General features: G+C 41.7%; 2 protein-coding genes across 9 annotated transcripts in view; one reads left to right on the top strand and one right to left on the bottom strand.

Moving 5' to 3' along the window:
- WDR41 (WD repeat domain 41) overlaps nucleotides 1–21494 on the top strand; it is a 53757-nt gene extending 32263 nt beyond the window's left edge. The window contains exons 8-14 of one of the 2 annotated variants that reach the window (XR_006889337.1): nucleotides 2412–2522; nucleotides 8147–8322; nucleotides 11010–11131; nucleotides 11923–12011; nucleotides 12911–13044; nucleotides 15722–15924; nucleotides 21107–21494. Coding sequence is in view for 1 of the 2 variants with exons in the window: in XM_046666117.1 (XP_046522073.1) it covers nucleotides 2412–2522; nucleotides 8147–8322; nucleotides 11010–11131; nucleotides 11923–12011; nucleotides 12911–13044; nucleotides 15722–15874 (785 nt within the window). In the remaining variant the exon portion in view is untranslated. Of the gene's footprint in view, nucleotides 1–2411; nucleotides 2523–8146; nucleotides 8323–11009; nucleotides 11132–11922; nucleotides 12012–12910; nucleotides 13045–15721; nucleotides 16850–21106 lie in introns of those variants that run through there. The other variant, XM_046666117.1, reaches the window with a different exon arrangement.
- PDE8B (phosphodiesterase 8B) overlaps nucleotides 20683–22670 on the bottom strand; it is a 214354-nt gene continuing 212366 nt past the window's right edge. For all 7 annotated transcript variants that reach the window (XM_046666114.1, XM_046666113.1, XM_046666115.1 and 4 more), the window contains exons 21-22: nucleotides 22250–22379; nucleotides 20683–21654 (exon numbers count right to left, since the gene is read on the bottom strand). In XM_046666114.1, coding sequence (XP_046522070.1) covers nucleotides 21545–21654; nucleotides 22250–22379 — 240 coding nt within the window. In that variant the 3' untranslated portion in view covers nucleotides 20683–21544. The remainder of the gene's footprint in view (nucleotides 21655–22249; nucleotides 22380–22670) is intronic.

Below are 22670 nucleotides of genomic sequence, written 5' to 3' on the forward strand. Positions count from 1 at the left end.
CAGCTCCAGTGTCTCTTTTTTTGAGGACGAAGCCTTGCTTGCCTAACACCTCCCTCCCGGCCGTTTTTCCTCCGTGTCCTCACAATCTCCTATCTCATAATCTATCTCATTTCACTTGCTACTTTAAAAAAAGACTTCTGCTTGCTTTTCGTTGTCTCCTCGCCCCTCCCCTTCAGAATGGGAGCTCCTTGGAGACCGGAACTTTCTTGTTCTTCTTTCTGCTAACAGATGAGAGATTTTCATCGACTGAATGAGTGAATTCATTGAAGCAGTAATAAAAGCCATACCGATGCCTCAACAGGGGTTAGAATGTCATCTGAAACAAGGACCACGTGGAAGCTGGTTTTACTCAGAAAGTAATTTATAAAACATAATGTTCTTGAAAATGACGTTCTGCATTTTACTTTGCTCTATCATAAAATAAATATGCAGTGCCATTTTTCCTTATATTAAAGGAAGTTTCATTCCTGTAAGTGGAGTACTGTTTCTGTCTCCAGGAGCCAGCTCGCGCCCGTGTCCTTGGTTCAAGCGTCCCACGCGCATTTCCGCGTCTCTGTGAGGGCGCCTTCGGGAGGAAATGTAGTTCCTTTGTGCCGCAGCGACTTTGAGGCTTTCCCGGCTCAGCAGGGCCGCGGCTCTGGGACTTCAGTCTGGCCGAGAGGCCGGGCTTGTTTTCTTAACCCTTTTCTAGAATTGACTGTTGCTTCTCTTCTGTCCTCTGATCTAATTCGTGTTTGTTTTATTTCCTTGAAGTTACTGCATGGGTGACCCCGTGGATGCTCGTCTGTAGAGGCTGCATTTGTGGGCTCACTGAAGAGTTTCACATTGTGTTTAGTCCTTTGTAGTTCTTTCTAGAAGCCAACTTGGCAGATTTCCTTTTCTTGTCAGTATTTCAGGTTATGATCTCTGTTAGTCTGATCAGGTTATGATCTCTGTTAGTCTGATTAAACAGTACGTTGCCTGTTATTCCACAGCTCCAGTCTCAGGGTTATTTGGTAGTGTTCCAGCTGCAGCAGTTTACACAGCTTTCATGGGAATCAGGGAGAATCCCCTTTGTATTGATGGGAAGACCTTCTTCTTTTGACAGCCACAGTTGCAATGTGAATGGCTGTCAGGATTAAATAACCTTGCTAGAGATTTGCCAGTTTGAAAACATTGTCCAGAGACATAGAAAGAAACGTGGCGTGATGTATTTTCCAGAAAGGAGTGTGAGAAAGGAGAGAGACTTAGTAAGGAGCCGCCACTTGGAAAGGATGTGACCTCTGAGACCTGTCCGCTTCTCAGGTGTTAGTCCCTAGTCTGTGAGCATCCGCGGCGCTTGGTGCAGTGGCTTATTTTAGCGCACAGTATGCTGAGCATCAGCCTGGCCACAAGGCTCCCTCCCACTCTGGGCGGTGAGTGTTTCAGCAGTGGCCGGGCCTTATTCACATTTGATGTCTGAGTGCCTGGAACATAGTAGGTGAATAGTAAATGTTTGTTGATAGATTCACTCCAGTTGGTTTGATTTGGGGTTTTCTGTATGGATTAAAATTAGAATTTATATGCTAGTTTAAATAAAAGTATTTGTTAAAGTCAGATAATGAGTAGAGCAGCATATAGGGCATCTGGAGGGTCTGCTATAGTGAGAAGAACTGTGTGGCACGCAACAACGACGAGGCACATTCTCCTCAGAGAGTTCACCATTTAGTGCCGTACGCCTAGGTATTAAGAAAAGTTAAAAATGGGGCCGGCCCCGTGGCCAGGTAGTTAAGTTCGCAGTCCGCTTCAGCAGCCCAGGGTTTCGCCAGTTCGGATCCTGGGCGCAGACGTGGCACCGCTCGTCAGGCCACGCTGAGGCAGCGTCCCACATGCCACAACTAGAAGGACCCACAACTGACAATACTCAGCTACCTACTGGGGTGTTTTGGGAGAAAAAGGAGAAATAAAATCTTAAAAAAAAGAAAAAAAGAAAAGTTGAAAGACGCAGCGGTTGAAGTCGTCACTGAGTTGAAGTTAAACGTGAGTTTGTAGCTTATTCTGTAGCAGTGCTTATGGCCTGGGAACCTGAGTACAGAAAGCTGACAGTGGAGATGACTGAGGGACGTGGGCCAGCCGCTGGCTGAGAGATGGGGCCGCCGGCGGACGTGCACGGAAGCCTGGAGAGGACAGGGCTCCATGGTTGGTAGTGGGTTTAGAATAGTTTATTAAGGGGTCAGGGTTCTAAGGACACACTCGGGATTTTCGCAGATCATTTCAAAAATCTCAAGCATTTGAAAGAAGTATTTTAAAGTGGTATGAATGACTCTCTTTGGAGATGGATTTTTCAATATTTTAGGTATTTCTCACTTAATAAATTGCTGGCTTTTTGAAGAGAAATAGAATTTTATCTTCTACGACTATTTTAATAAAATTTTATCTGTCTTTTCGTTCAGTAATTTTCAAGTTGGTCGCACCCACAGAAGGATCACTAGAATGGAATATTCTTGAAGTTAAGCGCCTCCTTGATCACCAGGATAACATTCTCTCATTGGTTAATGTCAATGGTAAGCTCATCGTGTGCATGTTTGTATTATGTGAAATTTTATACTTGTTATCATAACCTGTTCTGAACTTCAGTCTTGTTTTGTTTTAGGATTCTAGAATTACCGTCATTAAAATACGCTTTAGAGTAGTGAGGACTGCCAGTCTCTTGTACTTGGAGGTTAAGCCAGTGGAACTGATCCAGTTTTGTAGATTAGTCGGTCCAAGACTTAGGCACAAGGAGAAGAGTGGAGTAGGGCAGAGAAAAGAGGTGATGGGGGGAGCATAATTATCTCAGGCACTCCTTGGTAGCTGTGGGATGATTGTCATAGGCTGTAAATACTAATGCTTAGTGGCATTTTGGTAGCTTTGGCAGTTGGTTCTGGCTAGTTAGTTCCTCTTTTGTAGACTAACCAGTACAATATTATTTAGCAAGTTATACACTTATGATAGAAGGAGCAAGAGTCAAGCCCGCTGTATTCATGGTTGAAGATTTTCAGAGAGCACCACCGAAGTAAGGTAAAGGTCTACAGAAAATGGTCATATCTGCCCTTCCTCATGGTGGTGGCTTTTGACTTGCCGGCCATCCGATTTGGCTTCATAATGATTTTAATGAGTATCTCCTGGAGCTGAATCTGACGTCAGATAAGATAGGACATCAGGCAGGAGAGGATCACAAACCACAAATCCTGGGATTTAGCTAGTTCACTTGAATATAAATATATAAATAAACATAAAATAAATAGAAATAAATAATATGGATAAAGTGACACCTTCTATCATCAGAGCTCTGCTGAGTCGTCTGTGTTCCAAGGTCAGATAAGAGGCCTCCTGGATGTCTTTAGTTTGATAGTCTGGCGGAGACAGTAAGAGGGTCGGTAGGGATGCTATGAGTGTGATGTGGTGGGAGGACTGGGCTGCACCCCCTGACCTGAGACCTGGGTTGGCTCTTTTGAACAATACTCTGTGTAAACAGGCAAAGGGAAAGGGAGGCACAGACAGCATCAAGAGTAGTCTCCATTTGTGTGCCATTCAGTGACATTTTCAGATATGCCAGTGAGAATGTCCCTCCCAGCTTGAAAATTGTCCTCTCTAATCGCCATCTTCTTGTGCAGCCCAGCTGCAAGTCTAAGGACCAGATTGTCTATGGAGATACAAGTAATAATGTTGGGAGCACCCCTTTATTTTTCTCTGGGGGCTCTTTTTCCTCTAGCCGTGGATGACAGCACAAAAGGCAAGTTCTTGTGTGGGAGACCCTCTGACATGGAGCCGTAAGCTCCAAGGCCCTGGAGCTGCTGAGAAAAGCACAACAGTGTTCTGGCCCATTACGCTGGTCGTGCCGCCTGCTTGTCCCGTTTCAGCGGTGAAGCATTGGTACCATTGAGCCAGTGTGCTTCCTTAACAGAGGCCAGGGGATGCTGCTGAAGAAGCCTTGACTCCGTGGCGCCTCTTTTGCTGTGTGATATGCAGAGACGCTTGTGTAACAGTTTACCCAGGAAAGCTTCCTTCAAGTATTTCTTTGCCAACTACTTAAGGGAAGGAAGATGGGAAGAAAACGCAAAAAAATTGCAAATGAGAATTTTTTACTTTCTAAACTCCATGACTGTAAAATTACAGTACAGATAATAAGTAAGCCAAAAGCCTATATAGGAATCATATGGACAAGTAGTCTGGTAAAATTTGAAAACACCGTGACAGTCTAATCCTGTCCTGTGCACAGGCATATCGGCCGTGCTGCCGATTTTGGCGATCTCGAAATGATTATGTTGTGCAGTTCCCAGCTTCACTCTCAGCCCTGCTTCTTTGTCCCCACCATTTACCAATGAAAGATGTGGCCCAGGGCAACCTTAGAAGGGTACAACAGAACGCTCACAAATGTGGGTCATGGATACCAGGTTTGCTACAAGATCCGAATGCTTGAGCAGAAGGTTTCCTAAGACAGACAAGATAACTTTGCCTGTCTCTTCTGGCAAAAAGCTCTGGGTGCTTCTTCTTTATTTTATTCCTTTTCTTGTTTTGTGCTGACAGCATGGGATGGTAATCACAAAGTATTAGTCCTTGTGAGGGATGGGTAGACAGATGCCAGGTGAGATTTTCATACTAAGTGACTTGATACTTACATAGGATGAAAATCTATCCACGTATAATACGTTGTTGAGGTTGTTTGGTGTGAAACATTTTGAATGACCTGTTTGAGAATATAAATAATTTGCACAGTGATGAACTGCACTGACTCAGGTAAATGCCAGTGTTTTGTTTGTAGTGAAAAATTCCAACTGGGCACAAATCCTTTGTTTCTATTACCCAGAGGAATCACAGACGCTGGGAGGGTTAAGGCGGAGCAGGCGGCCGTGTGGTCTCAGGAGCTCATGTGCAGAGCTGGGGTCAGGAAGAACCTTCACTCCTTAGCTTCTCTGGTTCTTTTGTAGTGTGAGTGAAATTGGAAAGAGGGAAAGGGATAGAAAAGAAAGTCGTGGAAAGCTTAGTACTGCCTTAAATTGCCCACTATTAAAACTAGAAGCCTATTTCTCTCCACAGATAAGAAACGAACTTATTTCTCCATAGAGCAAATTCTAGAGAGTCTGTTAATAAACTGTAGAAATTGGGCTTGGAACCAGTACGAAATAATGTTTATGTGTATTATTGCTGGTAATTCCTTATTTCTAAGAGATTGTTCATCTCCTCATTAGAGATTTCTGTCCTGCTTGTTTATTTGATAAATGGAATAATTAAATCACAATTACTCGTTTATGTATTCCTAAATTACAAGTAACTGGATATTTTAATACCATCAATATGGAATAATACCAGGGGCTCAAAATAATACCAGGGACTCAAAAAATAACAGTTGATGTCTTTTTTAAATGACTACACATTTATATTTAATTTGACTTTTACCGTCATTCTCATATAAGGCATGAGAAATCCAAGACAGAGAAAGGTTAAAGGACTTCCTAAGGGCCACATGGCTGGTGGCAGGAGAGCCAAAGCTAGAGCTTGGGTTTCTAGACTCGCAGTGCCTTGTTCTGTTGTACTTTACCCTAAATAGTAAGAATTAAAGTAAATTACATTTCTTTAAGATAATTTTTAGTCTCAGCAGTTGTACATTTTCTGTTAAATACATAATTTGTAAGGTGTCTTAGTCGGCCCACTAATTTCATTTTCTTTAAAGGTTTAAAAAACTTGTTATTGTACAAGTAATACATAGTTATAATAGAAAAATGAGAAAATAGAAACATAAAAAATGTAAAAATTAAAATTAAAAGCATCCCACCATACGGTATTAAGCACTGGTCCATATCCTTCTAGATGTTTTTCTGGGCATATGTATGTGTGTATATGTGTACACATATGGTTTTCTGTTTTGTAACAGTATGTCATGAATTATATTTCCATATCATGATAAACATACTTTTCCAACCTAATTTTCAATAACAGCATTACTGTTTCATTTTGTGGATATCTTATTTATTTATTTGTCTCCAATTGGATGTTTAGGTTATCTTTAGATTTTTAATATTATGTGTAACAACCTTGTTACATATATCTTTTGTGTGCTTCCCTCAGGATAAATTCCTAGAAGTGAATTGTTGGGTCGTTGGGTTTACATTTTCTAAGGTTTTTGATGCACACTACCAAATTTGAGAGGATCGCCCCAGTTCATACTGGGTGTTAGTAATGCGTGAGTGTGCTGATTCCCTGTACTTTTGTCAGCATTGCATATTTTCCTGTCTGATAATCTTTCCCAGTTTGCAAGTCAGTAGGCAGTATCTCATTGCTTTTAGATTTCTTTGATTATTAAGAGAGTTGAACATCTTTTCATGTGTTTACCGACCATTTGTATTTCTTGTTTTGCCTGTTCAGGTCCTTTGCCCATTTTTTCTGCTAGAGTATTTATCTTGTTCTTAGATCTCCAAGAACTCCTCATGTATCAAGTGTAATAAGTCTATTTTGACTTTTAAATTGCAAATTTCCCCCAGCTTTTTGTTATTTAAATGTATGAGTTTTAGGGGGCCTGCCCTGGGGCTGAGTGGTTAAGTTTGAGCGCTCCGCTTAGGCAGCCTGGAGTTCACTGGTTTTGATCCTGGGTGCGAACCTACACACCGCTCATCGAGCCATGCTGTGGCAGCATCGCACACAGGAGAACTAGAATGACCTACAACTAGGATGTACAACCGTGTACTGGGGCTGTGGGGAGAAAAAAATAGAAGAAGGTTGGCAACAGATGTTAGCTCAGGGCCAGTCTTCCTCACCAAAAAGCGTACTTTAAAAAAAAAGTATGACTTTTTTGCTAAGTAGATATTTGCAGATCTCTTTGCCCACCCCCTACCCTGCCTCCTCTACAGCCTTTAAGTACTCCATGTTCATATAGAAGTGTTCACCTTTATTTCTTCGATCCTTTAAGTACCTTTAATGCTTTAATCTATTTGGAACTTATTTTAGTACATGTGGAATGATAGAAAACATCTATTGGCCTCTGCCCCTAGTTCCTGGCACAGAGCTCCTAAAACCCCTGTAGTTTCCTACGTGGTGAGAGCACAAGGAGCGTCTTGTGTTCTGATATTTGGTCTGATGTTTCCTGACACAGAGCTGCTGGATAAAGCCCTTGGAATTTTCTGTGTGGTAGGAGTGTCTTTTGTTCTAATGAGGCCACTCTTTCTTGGTGGTTTCTGGGTGGGGGCTGGCCACCAGAAAGACCAAGCCATGATTAGAAACTTGGCATTTCCAGCCCCACCCCCCATTTTCCAGAGAATGGAGTTAATAATTGATCATGCCCACGTGATATAGTCTCCATAAGAATCCTGAAAGTATGGGGTTCGGAGAGCTTCCGGGTTGCCAAACATGTGGAGGTGCCGGGAGAGCGGCGCCCTCGGAGCGGGCATGGAAGCCTCACAACCCTTCCTGCATCTCTTGCCCTCCTCCATCTGGGTGTTCAGCTGTATCCTTTATCATGTCCTTTTATGGTAAACTGCTAAACAGTGAGTAAACTGTTTTCCTGAGTTCTGAGCTGCTCTAGCAAATTAATTGAACCCAAGGAAGGGGTGAGAACTTCTGATTTATAGCCGATCAGTCAGAGCACAGGTAACAACCTGGACTTGTGATTGTCAACTGAAGTGCAGACGGTCTTGAGAGACTGAGCCCTTGACCTGTGGGATCTGACGCTGTCTCCAGGTAGATAGTGTCAGAATTGGGTTAAATTGTAGGACACCACCCCAGCTGGTGTTCCAGAATTGCTTGGTGTGGGAAACCATCTCCCCGACCCCTAGTGTCAGAAATGCTGTGTGTGCCAGTGGTATGAGAATAAAGGAGAAACGCAGGAAAAGTGTAGCTTTTCTAAACGGCCTATGATCCAAGGTAAGGTTCTTTTATTTTTATTCCCCAAATACTTAACCAAATATTCCAGCATGAGGTGTTTCTTTCTTCACTGAATTGAAATGCAGTCATTATCACGTACTAAATAAGGAAACTTGAGTCTATTTCTGGCTCTTCTGTTCTGTTCTATTAATCTTCCTGTTTGGCTTGTGTAGGTACTTCACTGTTGCAATTATTGTGGTTTTATAGAGCATTACTACTGGGCAGTCCATTAATTTTTACGTTTAGCCTAGGTAAAATGATCAATAATGAGACGTATATGAACTCTGCCTAGATCTGAGCTTTGTGTCCGGCTCCCACGTTGGAGAGCTGATCATCTGGGATGTCTCGGACTGGACCGTGCAAGCCTGTGAACGCAACTTCTGGACACAGCTGGACACCCAGCAAGAAATAAAACTCTATCAAAAACCAAATGACATTTCTATTCATCATTTCACATGGGATGAAGAGGTAAAAAAAAAAAATTGAGACAATATTTGTAAATTTTTGTAAATTTGCCTTTTTTAATAAACCCAATTTCTAATTATTAAAATTTAATCTCATGATGGATATAGAAAGGTGTCATTCCCCATGTTCAGATTGTGCTTTAAAATGTTCTGATAGTTTTCAAAGATTGCACACTGCATTACAAAAGCCTTTTCATCTTAGCTCCTATCCCAGAGGCAGGTGGCCACAGATTTAAAAGCTCTCTTGCAACTTTGGGTTGGATTAAATAACTCCCTAGGATTTGAGGATAATGTTAAAATTGTTTTAAGAAACACTTTGGGAAAGAATCCTTTTGAAGATGCGGGTGCATTTCCTAGTGAGGTAAAGGAAATTAGAAATTTCAGGAACGTTTTGCTTTTAGTCTCCTGGCACCCTGGGGCAGGACGGCCATGCGGGGATTATGATTTCAGTCCTGCAGGCGTTGGCCGGGTTGCTCCGGAAGCTCTTCTCATCTTTTTTTGCAGCAAGAGATTAGTACAAATGCGTCACTGAATCCTGGCTCTGATCTGAGCATCTCTTCTTTTAGCTTCAGGGGCAGAAAATGTGTTTAAAGGGGGGTTACTTTTTAAACGTCATCACAAGAAATGTTTAAGAGCTGGAACCGTTGAGGAGGGGGTGTGCGGAAGCTTTTATGGCACTTTATTTTGTGCCTTTCTATGCTGTTTAAAATTTCTAATTGTATGCATGTTATTTTTATTTAAAAATTTCAGTAATAGTGTTTTGGATGGGGAGAGTATGCTCCATTTTTTTCTTTGCACCTCTTTCACTTTAAAAACAAAGCAGAATAGGGTAAAGAATGCTAATATAGCCAAAGATTAAGCTTCTTTATATCCCGACTTTATTTTGAAAAGAAGAAATACATGTGATAAAAAAATAAAGATGGCAACTACATTTCTAAGAGCTGTAGCCCAAAAAATTATATGTATTTTTAATTTGATACCTTTTTCTCACTTTTGTAAAAATTAGTATTTAAAATGTTTTTTCATTTTGTATTCTTTTTAATCTTAAAAATTTGGGTTGATGTTTAGTAACTGCTATAAATGCCTGATAAAGTGTTAGTTTTCCCTAATTTTCCTTCTTTTATAGGGGGTTCTTTCTTTCTACAGGAAGCCATTAATTATTGATGATAGGTGATTGATAGTTACTGTGTTGAGGAAATGCTGCCCAGAAGCTCATTAATTCTCTAGTTGTTTTTATCATTTTCCTTTCTTTCCTTTTATAATGTAAGTAGATAAATCACTTGGACTCTGCACAGTTTCCTGGGCTGTGGAACTAGTTTCTGGGGTTTCTTTGCATTGACTGCTACCCATGGGGCTCTAGATTTTAGTAAGTTTCCCAGCTCTTCTCAGCAATGCCCCTGGCACTGGCCCTCAGCTTGCATTGCTGAATGCAGAGCACCCATCCTGAGGAACAAGGGGATCACTCCAGATCCAGACTCTGGTAAGCCTTGGAGGCAGGTTGTGGTCCAGATACTGTAGGTCTGAGTTGGGTTTGTAGTGTTAGAGGCCACATGAGAAGGGTTCTTTGGTGAAAAAAGGGAGGCAATGTGTAGGGATTTTTGAAAAGTCTGCCTCACTGGGTACCTACTGAATAAGAATGAATGATTCCAAGACAAGTGCTCCAGAAAGTCTGGTGACTTGAAAAATAATTTCAGAAGCTAGGTGCTGTGTGCAAGGAAAGAGCGAGGGACTGGAGTAACACCACCTTCATTCTAATACTGACTCCATGTCTTAATTTTTGGTGTGACTTTAATCTTTTTTTTTTTTTGGTGAGGAAGATTTGCCCTGAGTTAACATCTGTTGCCAATCTTCCTCTTTTGGCTTGAGGAAGATTCGCCCTGAGCTAACATCTGTGTCAGTCTTCCTCTATTTTGTATGTGGGTCACTGCCACAGCATGGCCACTAATGAGTGGTGTAGGTCCGCACCTGGGAACTGAACCCAGGCTGCCTAAGCAGAGCGTGCCAAACTTAACCACTAGCCCACCAGGCTGGCCCCTAATCTTCTTTTTAATTTTAATTTGCTTATTTGGAAAATGGCAATAGTAGTTGCTTTTTCTACCTTAATGAGATGTTGTGAGGCTGAAATAAGATAAATATTGGTGAAAGTACTTTCAAAAGATTAAAGTTGTTTTAGCAAAAAGGTATTTCTAATACTTTTGGAAAATTGTTTCTGTGAAGCCTTCAGAGGATCTTAAGATGATAGTGCCACTATAGCACATATTTTTTGTATCCTTTATCGGTCTCTTGATTGTGAAGTGCAAGTAATTTTGCTCACATTTTCCAGACAAAAGAAGCTAAGTAATTTTCCCAAGGATATAGTGTTATATGAATGAAAACCTGGGTCGTCCCTCAGCAGCTTCCCCTGCGAGGCCAGCCTGCCGGCCATAGCTCCTTTCTGTAGCTGCGTCTTTCAGGGAAGAAGGAAGTGATGCTAAGGGGGGTGATGTGCAGAGCTTTCTCTGTATCAGCGGCTGCACCCTTCTACCTTCTAAAGGCTCTGGGCTTTCGTCAGTGCTTTGGTGTTTGGGCTGAAGGCTAGGAATGGGTAAGATAACAGTGGCTTTCTGATGTCACACCAGGGCTGCAAATCTGTTACACCTGGTAGTGATAAGTACTAGTTTTTTGTCCATTTCTGAACTTCTTTCCCCTCAGAATGTATTTGCTGCAGTTGGAAGGGGTTTATATGTGTATAACCTTCAAATGAAGCGTGTGATTGCCTGCCAGAAAACCGCGCATGACTCCAGTGTCCTGCACATTGCCAGACTCCCAAACAGGTACGCATTCCCATCAGTTCCGCAGCAGGTCAAAGAAGTGCGCGGTTCCCCGGGCCCCACTGTCATGTCTCAGGAGGCGAAGTTACCTGGCTCCATGGCTTGACCTGCTGTGTTCTTTTGGAAATGGAGAATACCCTATGCTGTCTCCAATGGAAGAGTTAGTGGCAGTATATTACAAAACATACAAGGAGTAGGGTTCAAACGAGTTATATTGAATTTCATTATGATTAGAAGAGATCCTTTAAGATTTGGTATTTATATACAAAGGTACAAGACTTTTGGGTACTTACTTATATGCCAGTTTTTCTTTTTATATTTTCCATTAACCCACCTTTTTGTTGTTGTTTGTTTATGCCAGAATCAAATGGTAGTCTCCTGTTGTCTAAGGCCAGGAAGTGAGGGCTTTCCTCTCCACGTAAATTTGACGGCTGCGTTTCTAGGGGTAAAATTATATGAAGGGAATAGTATGATTTTCTAGGCGGGATACTTTCAGAGTGAGAGGCACCCTGAGAAGAAAGTGTAATTCATACCCACTTTCCTGGGTGCATTTTAAAAGATGGAGATGGTATATTTACCACATCTGAGCCAATGTGACAGTATAATTGTGCGTATCCTGAAGAGAGCTTTTCCTCTGCATTGTCAAGCCATGTTAAACTGGGACTTTTATCCGCTCCTGCCAAGAGCCGAATGAATAAAAGCAGTTGAAGCCTCCACTGATTTTTTCGCTGCGAATTTAGCACTGGCCATCCATGGTGCTCTGTCTTTTTATCACTGATTTTCTGTCCTGACAGGCAGTTAATCTCATGCTCAGAAGATGGCAGTGTACGCATTTGGGAGTTACGAGAAAAACAGCAGCTTGCAGCAGAGCCTGTACCAACAGGTGGGTATCTTTTCTCAAAAAGATAGTCTTCTCATTTGAAAGGCAGACTAAAGGCAAAACAGTAACATACAGTGTGCTCCAAATAGACATAAGATGTTTACAGGAAGCATGTGGTAATTGGGATCTGGGATTCACATCTTAATATTGCTTTAAGGGGGAACTGCCTGTTTATTTCAATTCCGTCAAGTAGGACTCTGTTGTTTTGAGGGGAGACTGGTGCTCGGGTAATCTGACCTAATGAAAGAGTCATTCATTTATATTGTCTGTAATTCTGCCTAATACACAAACATAATTTGTACCATCAGATGTCGGCCTCAAGTGTTCTTTCATCCTGGAAGCATTGTCATTAACACCGAACTCAATTTATGGAAAAACACTTTTGTGTTTATATCCTAATTGTGTGAGCTCTTGACTCTCAGGTGTTGGTTTGAAAAACAAAGTCCTGGTTAGTCAGCAGCCTTTCCATGAGAAATCAAAGGCTGGCCCCTCTGGAGTTTCCACTGGTTATCTGAAGTCGTAGGGTATTGATTTTGGACACACAGGGCTACCCTTTGTTGATAGATCTGAATTGTGACTTTTTTGAGACTGCCATGCAGGCGTTTTACTTCTCTCCTCTTTCATTCCCAGTGCCTGTCTGTTTATCATGTTGTTACACCCTCACCAGGGGTGAGTAGGGGCCGTAAAAAGAGATGAGCAACAAACCTGGTTAGGTAAGAGAGGAAATGAAGTGACATGTTAAAAACCCCGGCAGAGCGCCTGGAAGCATCCCCTTAGCCCTGGACTGAGATAAGCACAGAACGTCTTTGCATTTAAGTTTCTGTGTTTCTCATCTTACATCACTATCGTTAAGTAAAGAGCACAGTAATTTGGAAATAACTGAAATGATTGTGTTTTTCCAGGTTTTTTTAACATGTGGGGATTTGGAAGAGTGAACAAGCAAGCCAGCCAACCTGTTAAAAAGCAGCAAGAGAATACCACTCCGTGTTCGCTGGAGCTCATCGGAGATTTGATTGGGCACTCGTCCTCTGTGGAGGTGCTGTTTCTAACAGGCGTGCAAATGTCCAGGGGATGCCTGCTTTTGCATCTCACTGCTCTCATTCACTTGGTCTCAGAAAGACCTATGCTTTCTCTCTTAGCTGTAGGTTTTGCTGAATCTAAACATAGGATAGGATAGGTTATAGTATGTGCAATTAGGATCTCCCTTTACAGAGATATGATCTGAGGAAGCAAGGAATATACGTTGCTTCCAAAAAATAGACTTAATCATCATTATTTGAGATAGAGATAGCTGACAATAAGGGCAGTGTGCATAATGTTTGTTTTTTAGATCTATATATGTTATGGTGGTATATAGAGGGTGCATGGAGGGTTGTGGTTATATACGTGGAGCTAAAGCCTTACAGAACCTAATTCCAGGGGCCTTGATCAAATTCATAAACAGCGAGCTGTTTTTATCTCCCTTGAAAGGATGATAATTTGTTAGCTTTAGTAAAACCCAGTGTCTTGATTATCATTGTGCATATTTGAAAGTATTAGTTGAGAATTATAAGATGCATACAATTCTACTTGTAGAAATTCAGATCCATTCATATTCACCACAGGCACCATTGCCTTAATGAGGGAATAAGATCAGTCGAGATAGAGAGAGGATTGGAACTGGTAACAGTACAATGCTAAGAGTCTAAGCAGGGCCCTAAGTAATGAATTTCTTAAATTGCTCTTCCCTCCTCATAGCCAGGGGGGAACACATGACTTTTCATCTGAAAGTGCATTTACGCACAGGACCAGCAGCACCACGCTTGTTATCGAGCATTTCCCATATTTCAGGCACTACACACTGGAGTCTACAGCGAGATGCAAAGTACAATCCTTGCCCCCAGGGATCCTATACTTTAGTAGAGAAGGAGCATGCAGACCTAATAAGCTGTTATTCTCGACTGCTTATGAGGGACCCAGATGAGCACCGGACAGTGAATACTCAGGAATTAGAAGAAAATGGTTAGTGGAAAACATGAGACTTGAGACTTGCACTGACCCGTGAAGGTAGGGTGCGATTAACGCAGCCTCGTGACCATAAGCTCCCTGAGGCCAGGTACCGCGTCCTATTCATCTTTGCTTTCCTCTAACAGGTAGACCAGTCATTTTCGTTTTGCTTTGTTATTCAACTTTGCTTTTGCTTGGGTGGCTGTGGTGTAAATTGGGCGTGGTGAGGATGGGCTCTGGTGGACAGAAGGGCAAAGATAGGATCTCTGTGGTGGCAAGGAGTAGATTGGCTGGGCTGGGCCCTGGGTCCCTGAGAACAGAACTAGTAGGAGAGACAGCCTGGGAAAGTAGTTTGGGGTCAGATTATGAACATCCTTGAATGGAAGGCTGAGGTGTTGGGACTTTATTCTTAAAATAGTAGGAATCCAGTAGAAGTTTTTATGTGGTGAGGGAAACCTACAAAATGGCACATTTGTCTTAATATGGAAGAGTCAGATTCTTAGGAATTTTCCCAAGAGAAAGTGTTGATACTTCAGCATTGTGGCTTCATTGAGAAGAGCTGGGCTCTCTCTGAGGCGCTACCTCCTGAACGTCCTTACTCCTTTTATATTTTCACCCTGGCTCCATCCCAGCCCCTCTGCTTGTGGGCTGAATGCTGTCTTTTCCAGCTCTTGAGGAATTTTGCTCCCGTATTCCTCCCTTCACTCCTGTGTCATCAGTTAGGGCCTTAACCTGCTGTCTTTGGAAATGTATGTTATTTCAAAGAAAACTCTCCTCCTACTGTTCTTTAACCTTCTGTTCTCCTTTGTCTCACCCTTTCCTTTGAGGAGCTTGTCCTTTTCAGGGCTGCATTCATCTCCTCTCTGATGGTACCTCTCCACTCCACAGTGTCCTTGCTGCCTTCTCATCAATGCTCCGCTTTCCTGTTCCTAGCTTCCAGCCTGTTCCTTCCCCAGGCACGACCTGCCCTTTATTTAGAGAGTTTTATGACGTTATTTGAAGCTTTCTCTGACAATTTCAGTTATTATTGATCTATATCCCCTTTTTCTGAATTTCTGTGGCAAATCATAGTCTGAACTACATTATTTAGTACCTGATTACATAGTCTTTAACTGGTGCCCTAATTATTTCAACTATGATTGGTTTTTACAACTGAATTAGAACCTTCTTGAGGGTAGGGAACATAAGCATCTAGACAGCCAGTAAGTGTTTATGGATTGATGGGTTGTATCTCCTTCTATACAGAGAGCTAAAGCCAGTGTTTATCTTGGAGATTTTGGCAGACATTTTAATGGTAGCCATTTGTGCATAAATAATGAGGCAAGTGTAAATAATTAAGTAAAACAGGTCTAGCACACTTCTCCCGACAAAAATCTTAAGACCAGTACTTGAAGAATTAGATTGTTCAGAAGATACTTTGGGAATTCACAAACTTTACAAAAACAGCTATTTATAGTTCTGTAGGTGAGCGATACTAACAAAGTTATGATTATTAAAATACTAGATATGGGTTTGGTATTGATATATTTTAGTATTTGTGTATTTGTGTGTGACTGTTGCCAACACTTAAAAATAAAATTTCTCATGGAAAACGATAGGGAGTTTTACAGTCAGGTCCAAAGAAGTCTTCAGGGTACAAATCTTACAAGCACACGTGTTAGTCTAGAATCAGCCACTTCCATTCTCCTTGAAGTTCCTATAATGAGTAGTTTTAAATTTCTTTACAGATGTTTCTATACTTTGAAGATCACGGACTAGTGACATGCTCTGCAGATCATCTCATTATTCTGTGGAAAAATGGAGAACGAGAATCTGGATTGCGCAGTTTAAAATTATTTGAAAAACTAGAGGAGAATGGCGACTTATATCTGACTGTCTAGTCTAAGGAATTTGGAATACATGTGCATGAATCCTGGACATCAAATATAGGGTAATACTCTGAAAATTATGAACATACTGATCACTTAAATTTGTAATGCATTTTTTTTCCTTGTCATTCCGTAAAATTTGTTTGAATTCTTTTTTGTGGGTCTGCCAACCAGCAACAAGTTGCTCCTCAGGTATTGGCACACCCACCAAAGAACAGACCACGGGTTTTTCATCTGACTTTTCACATAGCAGTAACCTGAAACCACTGAGGAAGTGGGTCTAATTTCAGCAGTGACTTTTCTGAAAGTGACATTTTCAGATCATAGCACAAATATCTGTTGATTCAGAATTAAATTATACCATTATGTCCTTACAAGTTTTTTTAAAAATTCCACACCAGAAATTGTATGAACTTATGTTTAATGAGTGGAATAGTACTCAGAACCTATTTATTTAGTATCATTTTATTGCCTCTAATTAAATTCTTATCACCAGAAATCAGATTTTTAAACTTACATGTAGTCTCTTTCATTTAGCCTTTTTGGATTTTGACTTTGTTTTCGAAAATGAATATTTTAACTAGACCTGTTCATTCTTTTAAAAATTTATTTAAGGAACCTGCACTTAAGGAAATAAATATACATGATAATTATAGAAGATACTTTGGGAGAAAAATGAAAAAGCCACGCAAAAGTAGGTAGGATGCTATAGCACATCTGGGATTTAAACCTTGAAATCTCCAGAAAACGGACCCCTGCCTGCAGGAGATGAGAGGTGTATAATTGCACCTTGCTCTGCTGTTGGAGTGGGGAATGCTGTTTTTTTGAGCTTCTGAATTTGACCCTAAACCTTGTGAGGAGACAGAAGTAGAGATAACAGTAAAGTTGTGGCATTTATTAGAAGTGTTTTTTTATTTTGGTTTTCTGTGGAGCCCATTTGATTAAGGATTCTTGTGATAAATTTAAATATATCCTTTCTCCTGCAAATCCCTCTGGTCTTCAGTTAGTGATTATCAGTGTTCTATAGAGCAAACCTGAATCTCTTACTGTTCAACTACAACTCTTTTTTGGTGCCAACTGTGTTTAGGCACCACCTAACGACGTTGCACTCACCGATGGACTGCATATATGACGGTGGGCCCGTAAGATTAGTACCGTAGCGCCTAGGTGTGTCGTAGCCGTACCATGTGGGTTTGTGTAAGTGCACTCGCTGATGTTTGCACGACATTGCCTAACGACGCAGCTTTCAGAACTTATCGTTAAGTGACACGTTTAGTGCTAGCTACTGAAATCCCTATAAACTCAAATCAATAGGAAATGAGGGTGTATTTTTTCCCCCAGTGTGCATTGGCCTGAACAGCTGTTGGCCAGATGGGCAGCAGACCAGCAGCTGTTCCTCATCTATGCCAGGGATGAGAGCTGGGTCAGCAGAGTTAGAGACTGCGGCCGCAAGTTCCTGCTTCACCTTACCATTGACTCAAACACGAAACGCTTGAGGAAGCTTCACGTGCGTAGTTTCCTGCAGTGACCGCTGAGATTTGATCATCTGCCTCACCCCACTGGCCTTCTGCCAGAGCAGTCCAATTCTTAGTACCAAAGGGGAGAAAAAGTGTCCCACACATTAAAAAATGGGTGGGTTTAATTGTGGATTATTCTTAAATTTAAACTGCTCGTGAAAGAATGAAAGTAAGTGCCTGGTGACACGTCAGAAGACTGAGCCTTGTCAGCACTTTCTGCAGATTTATTTGGTCATCACACACGGCCTTCCTGGAATCTTTATCATGTGTTGTTTTTACTAACTTGACAGTTGCTTCCACAACTCCCCACAAAGACTGGGAGAGCTAAGGTCGTCTATGCCAGACCAATGCCGTGATGTTAGACACGAGGAAATGAGACCGGCCGGGTAAGGCCTTGCACCTAGTTAGCTTCAGTCTCATTAGCATCACTGAGCAGCTTTAAAACAGAAATCAGAGAGGACTGGAATGAGAGAGGCGGCTTATCTATCTACCTGAGGAAAACCAGATAATGTTCACACTCATTATTTCTGTTTAATTCACAATGAAAATAGCTTTATGGAGAAATATATCAAAATTTGTTATCTTGATTAGAGAAGAATAGGAAAATCAGCACTGCCTTTTAGCCAACAAATTGTTGTTTTCCTGGCATATTTGAGGAGGCCCACAGAAGCAGCTTTCTAATCTTTCATCCTGATGCTGGACTGAGGCTGGCATCCCTAACAGGCAGACATGCTCTGTGGGCTGCGTGCATCCGATTGTCGATTGCTGCCGCTGAGTATCTCAGAGTCATTTTCAGCCTTTTCATTTTCCTCTATGGATGGACTTCACTACCTAGTGTTTTCTTTGGGAATTCCTCATTAGGTCATGAGTTTGTAAAGTTGTTTTCTTTTTCTTTTTTTTAAAGATTTTATTTTCCTTTTTCTCCCCAAAGCCCCCCGGTACATAGTTGTGTATATTTTTAGTTGTAGGTCCTTCTAGTTGTGGCATGTGGGACACCACCTCAGCGTGGTCTGACGAGCGGTGCCGTGTCTGTGCTCAGGATCCGAACCGGTGAAACCCTGGGCCGCCGAAGTGGAGCGCGCGAACCCAACCACTTGGCCACGGGGCCGGCCCTAAAGTTGTTTTCTTGAATTACATAAGACATATTCAGTGAATTATATAAGGAATGCGTAGATTTTTAACTGCTTTATTTCCTAATCTCTTCTGGGTTAGTGTTTTGTGATAGTAATCTATTCACATGGAGTGATATAAACCACAGGTGAGTTTTGGGAGCAAATATTACCCTCAGCACCACTCTTGGTCCCTCTGGTAAGACACTAGAGTTTTCCACCCTGAGAAACTAACCCTCCAACCCATTCACTGGACTTGATGGTTTTTGCTTTCACGAATGCCCTAAGGTCAGAGAGGTGGAGGAAAACAGCAAGATGGGAGGTTCTAGTCGGGGCTCAGACTTGATGGCTGCTCAGTAGTTGTATGTAGACTCCTGCTAAAAGTAGAACTTTCGATTTAGAAGACTTGTAATTGAGGTCAACACATATATGTGCATTTTTCCCATTTCTCTAGCTCAGCTTTCAATGCTATTATGTTTGAAACACAAGATGTAACACTATGTAGTGTGCCTTGTCATTTTTATTTAAAAATATATGTATTACCTCCTTCTCCGGCTCTAGTCACATAACACAATCAAGAACCTACGCTTTGGGGGCGTTCTGTTATCCCTTCCGTCCATCCTTCTCAAGTCGAGTGGGTTCTGGTTGAACAGATGTGGCTTGTTCTCTGCCCACAAGACTGACCAGTCCTGACTCTGAAGGCAAGCAAATTTTACAATCTTAAATTGGAAGTAAAGAATGACTTAGTTAAATTATAGGGTCATTCTGGTCCAGGAAACAATATTTTGTAACTAACTTCTTCTGGTTAAGCAGTAGTAACACTGTGACTTCTCTCTGTATTAGATAGTATTGCATTTTCCTAAATTAACGTGGCTCCCCTCAACACGGAATGTTTTAGTAAACACTGTGAGAGGCAAGTATAATAGTTTATACTCATCTGATGCACATACCAACTGAAAGACTATGTTTCTAATAAACTGACTATTTGGAGGAATGTACTATTTACTCAGCAACTCAGTAGAAGATTCCACCACAGTAGATGACACTGATGAAGAGCAGAGCTGTGCTGAAGCTCCAGAACCTGGCAGTCTTAAAGCATTTAACATTTTAGTTAACAGGAAGTTAGTTTGCCATTACACTGAGTAAGCTGTAACGTTCATGTAGAAAATGTCAGACATCTGATAAATGTTACTTACCAAATGGAACTGAAAGCAAGATGGTCAGGAGAAGCTTGTCCTGGCCTCAGGCAAGCTTCGGAAGCCCAGGCAAATTATTTAGCCCCTTAAAATGGTATTCTGACATCCTGAATTTAATGTGTTCTGAAAACAAAGTGTGTGACTCACGAAATAAAGGAAGCGAAACCGAAATTTGAAATTATGAAAAATTTAGGCCAAAGAGGTAAAATAAAAACAGCTGTTGGGAATGAAAAATGGCTGTAGGAATTTAGTTACAAGTACTTCACGAAAACATTTCCATCACATTTACATAATGCAGCATTACAATACAAAGCTAGCCGCTGTCCTCAGGAAGCAAGTTCTCTTACAGCTAACAAAAATAATTTAGATACATTTCTTTGCATGGAATTATCATATATGTTTCCATTTTTTGGTACAAAATATAGAAAAAAACATTGGCACATTATGTACTGATAAGTCATTTTTTTCACTTCCAATGTACTAGTTTCAAGTGTTCTGCGTTCCAATTTTCATTTGAAAAAAGTAACTACTAATTCAATTAATTCAGTCTGTTTTTACCTCTTAAAAATGCAGATTGGAGTATAGAGAATTTGAAAGAAAAATGAAGATATTTAGTTTACTCAGCTTCTGCTATTTATACTACATAGAGAAGGGTTGGTTGGTAAAAGAGAAAGGAAGAAAAGGGAAAAAAAGGAAAATCTCAAGTCTGACTTCATGTAGATCACAGAAAGTTGTGAAAAGAGCCGTATAAAAATATGCGCTTGTGCTTTAGAAGCTTTTAGCATACAGTTAATAGCTTAAAATAGTATTTACTGCTTCCCCATATGCCTATTTTCTGATATATTTACACATCTTGCAGTCTTTTTCTTTTACATCATTAAAGCAAAATGGCATGATCTCAAATATAGATAGGTTAAAACATCTGAGACTGCCCTTCCCTCCCCAGGATATATGGATAGAGGGTAAACAGCACAACATACTCCACGGACTTATGCCCAGAAAGTTTAGATTGCTTTAATAAAAATTTTAAACAGCAAATGTGTATAAATTTTATCTTTTTAAAAAAAGCTTGTCCAAGGGCATTCAGATTTGATGGCTTTTATATAATACTCACTATAGTGCCTTGTGACTGCCTCTGTAAACCAGAAATAAGGGAAACTCGTGGACTCCCCCAAAACAAAATGCCCCTCCCTTCCCCATCATGGATGGCTTTCTGTTAAGACGAATCCCTTTTACAGGAAAGAGGGCTACAGGCTGCTACCAATGCAGACAAAGCACTCACCAGACCAAGGCTGTGTTTGAGCTTGGCTGTCACACCATCCGTCAGAAGAACCACCTAGCCACTGAGGCTGTGATGCTAACTAATTTATCGGTAATTTGGTCCCGGTTGTTTTGCTCATTTTGTATAGTTTTTTTTCTTAGATATTCTTGGGAATCCTTCAGACCGATACTCTTGAGGAAGACAGTCAAGTTAAACAGTGATGGTGATTTTTATGGTAAGAGATGAGCTGAACACCAGCTAAGCTACTTGGTCATCATCCAGAGAGATGGGCTCCCCGGCACCAAGTCTTGGTCGCTCCATGGTTTGACAAGGGCACACAGGATGACAGCAGGGCAAAGCATTGTGCCATGTGTTTGTTCTGTCACTAAGTGATTGTTCCAAAGAATGTATATTCTTCTTCACAGAACAGAACTTTCTAAAAATGAAATTTGGGGACTTGAGTGATTGAGAGTCCAGTATTAAACATTCGCTCCTTAACCTCCGCCTGTCGTTTTCATGATAAAAGCAAGCCTCTTGCGCACGCTGCTGCGCTTCTCGGTGCCCTCTGCAGATCAGGAGGCCCCTCGTCTGTCTTGGCTTTAGCTGTCAGATGGAAGCCTCAGGCTTTTGCACTTGAGGTCATCCAGCGTCTTCCAGTGTTTGTAGTTGTCGGCCAAGTGCTGCATGAGGGCTGGCAGGTGTGCAAAGGCTGCAAGGACATGAAAGGATCAAAAGAAGCCTGTGAAATTAAGTTCGATCCCAGGAGCAGCTGTAAGGCTGGGGCTCTGCTGGGCAAATTGGGGATCAGAATTGGAGGCGAGCTACCCTGGGTGAGGCCTTAGGCTGCATGTGGGCACGCAAGCATGAGAAGGGTAAGTCGTCAAACACTAGTTTCTGAAATACAAACAGCTCCTTTTAAGTCAAAATGGAAAAGCTGTTTAGCAGAGACATTTAAGAAAGAATCTGTGATTCAGAGGAGACTTAATACATTCTGTGTTCTTCCGAGAGTTCCCCCAACGATGCACTAAAGCTGCTGTAAGTTTTGGAGACGTCCTTTGAAGAGGCGAAGACTTGTCTGCCCAGTTACTGAACATCCACCGAGTCTTCCACACTCAGGGGTCTGTGCCAGGTGCTGGGGATGCAGAAAGCGTGCATCACCCCAAGCACACCTGGCCAGAGAGCTAACTTTTTAAAAATACAGCATTGCATTTACAGCTTTAGGCCCAGCCTATGTCACTAAAAGTAATCATCATAAAATATAACAAAAATATTCTGTGTAGGTGACAAAGCACGAACTGTCTTACCATCCCAAGCATCAAACATGTCTGTTATGAAGTAGTCAATGAAGGAGATCTGGGACTTCGGGATGCTGCAGGTGTTCCGGTCAAACACTGGCATCACCACGGGCAGCCCCTGTCTCTTCTCTTCGTCCGTCTGCAAGAAACAGTATCACACACAGTCTGTAGGGCACATGAGCTGTCACAGTAGCATCTAATCTCAGAACAACCCTGTGAAAATGGGTCATCAAGCGCACATATGAAGACGTGAGCTCAGCAAGGTCCCGAGCTTAGGAGAGTCGGCCACCCGGGGAGCGGCAGTGACTGCCGCAGGTCCTCTGCGTCTGGGCGCATGTGCTGTACCGCAGCCCCTCCTGGAGCAGCGCTCTCAGGGCTCACACGCCCTTTTCTGAGATCTGTCTTCATTATTGCAAGGTCAAGACCATTT

This window comes from Equus quagga, chromosome 7 (genome assembly GCF_021613505.1).
Source record: "Equus quagga isolate Etosha38 chromosome 7, UCLA_HA_Equagga_1.0, whole genome shotgun sequence".
Classification (NCBI taxonomy): domain Eukaryota; kingdom Metazoa; phylum Chordata; class Mammalia; order Perissodactyla; family Equidae; genus Equus; species Equus quagga.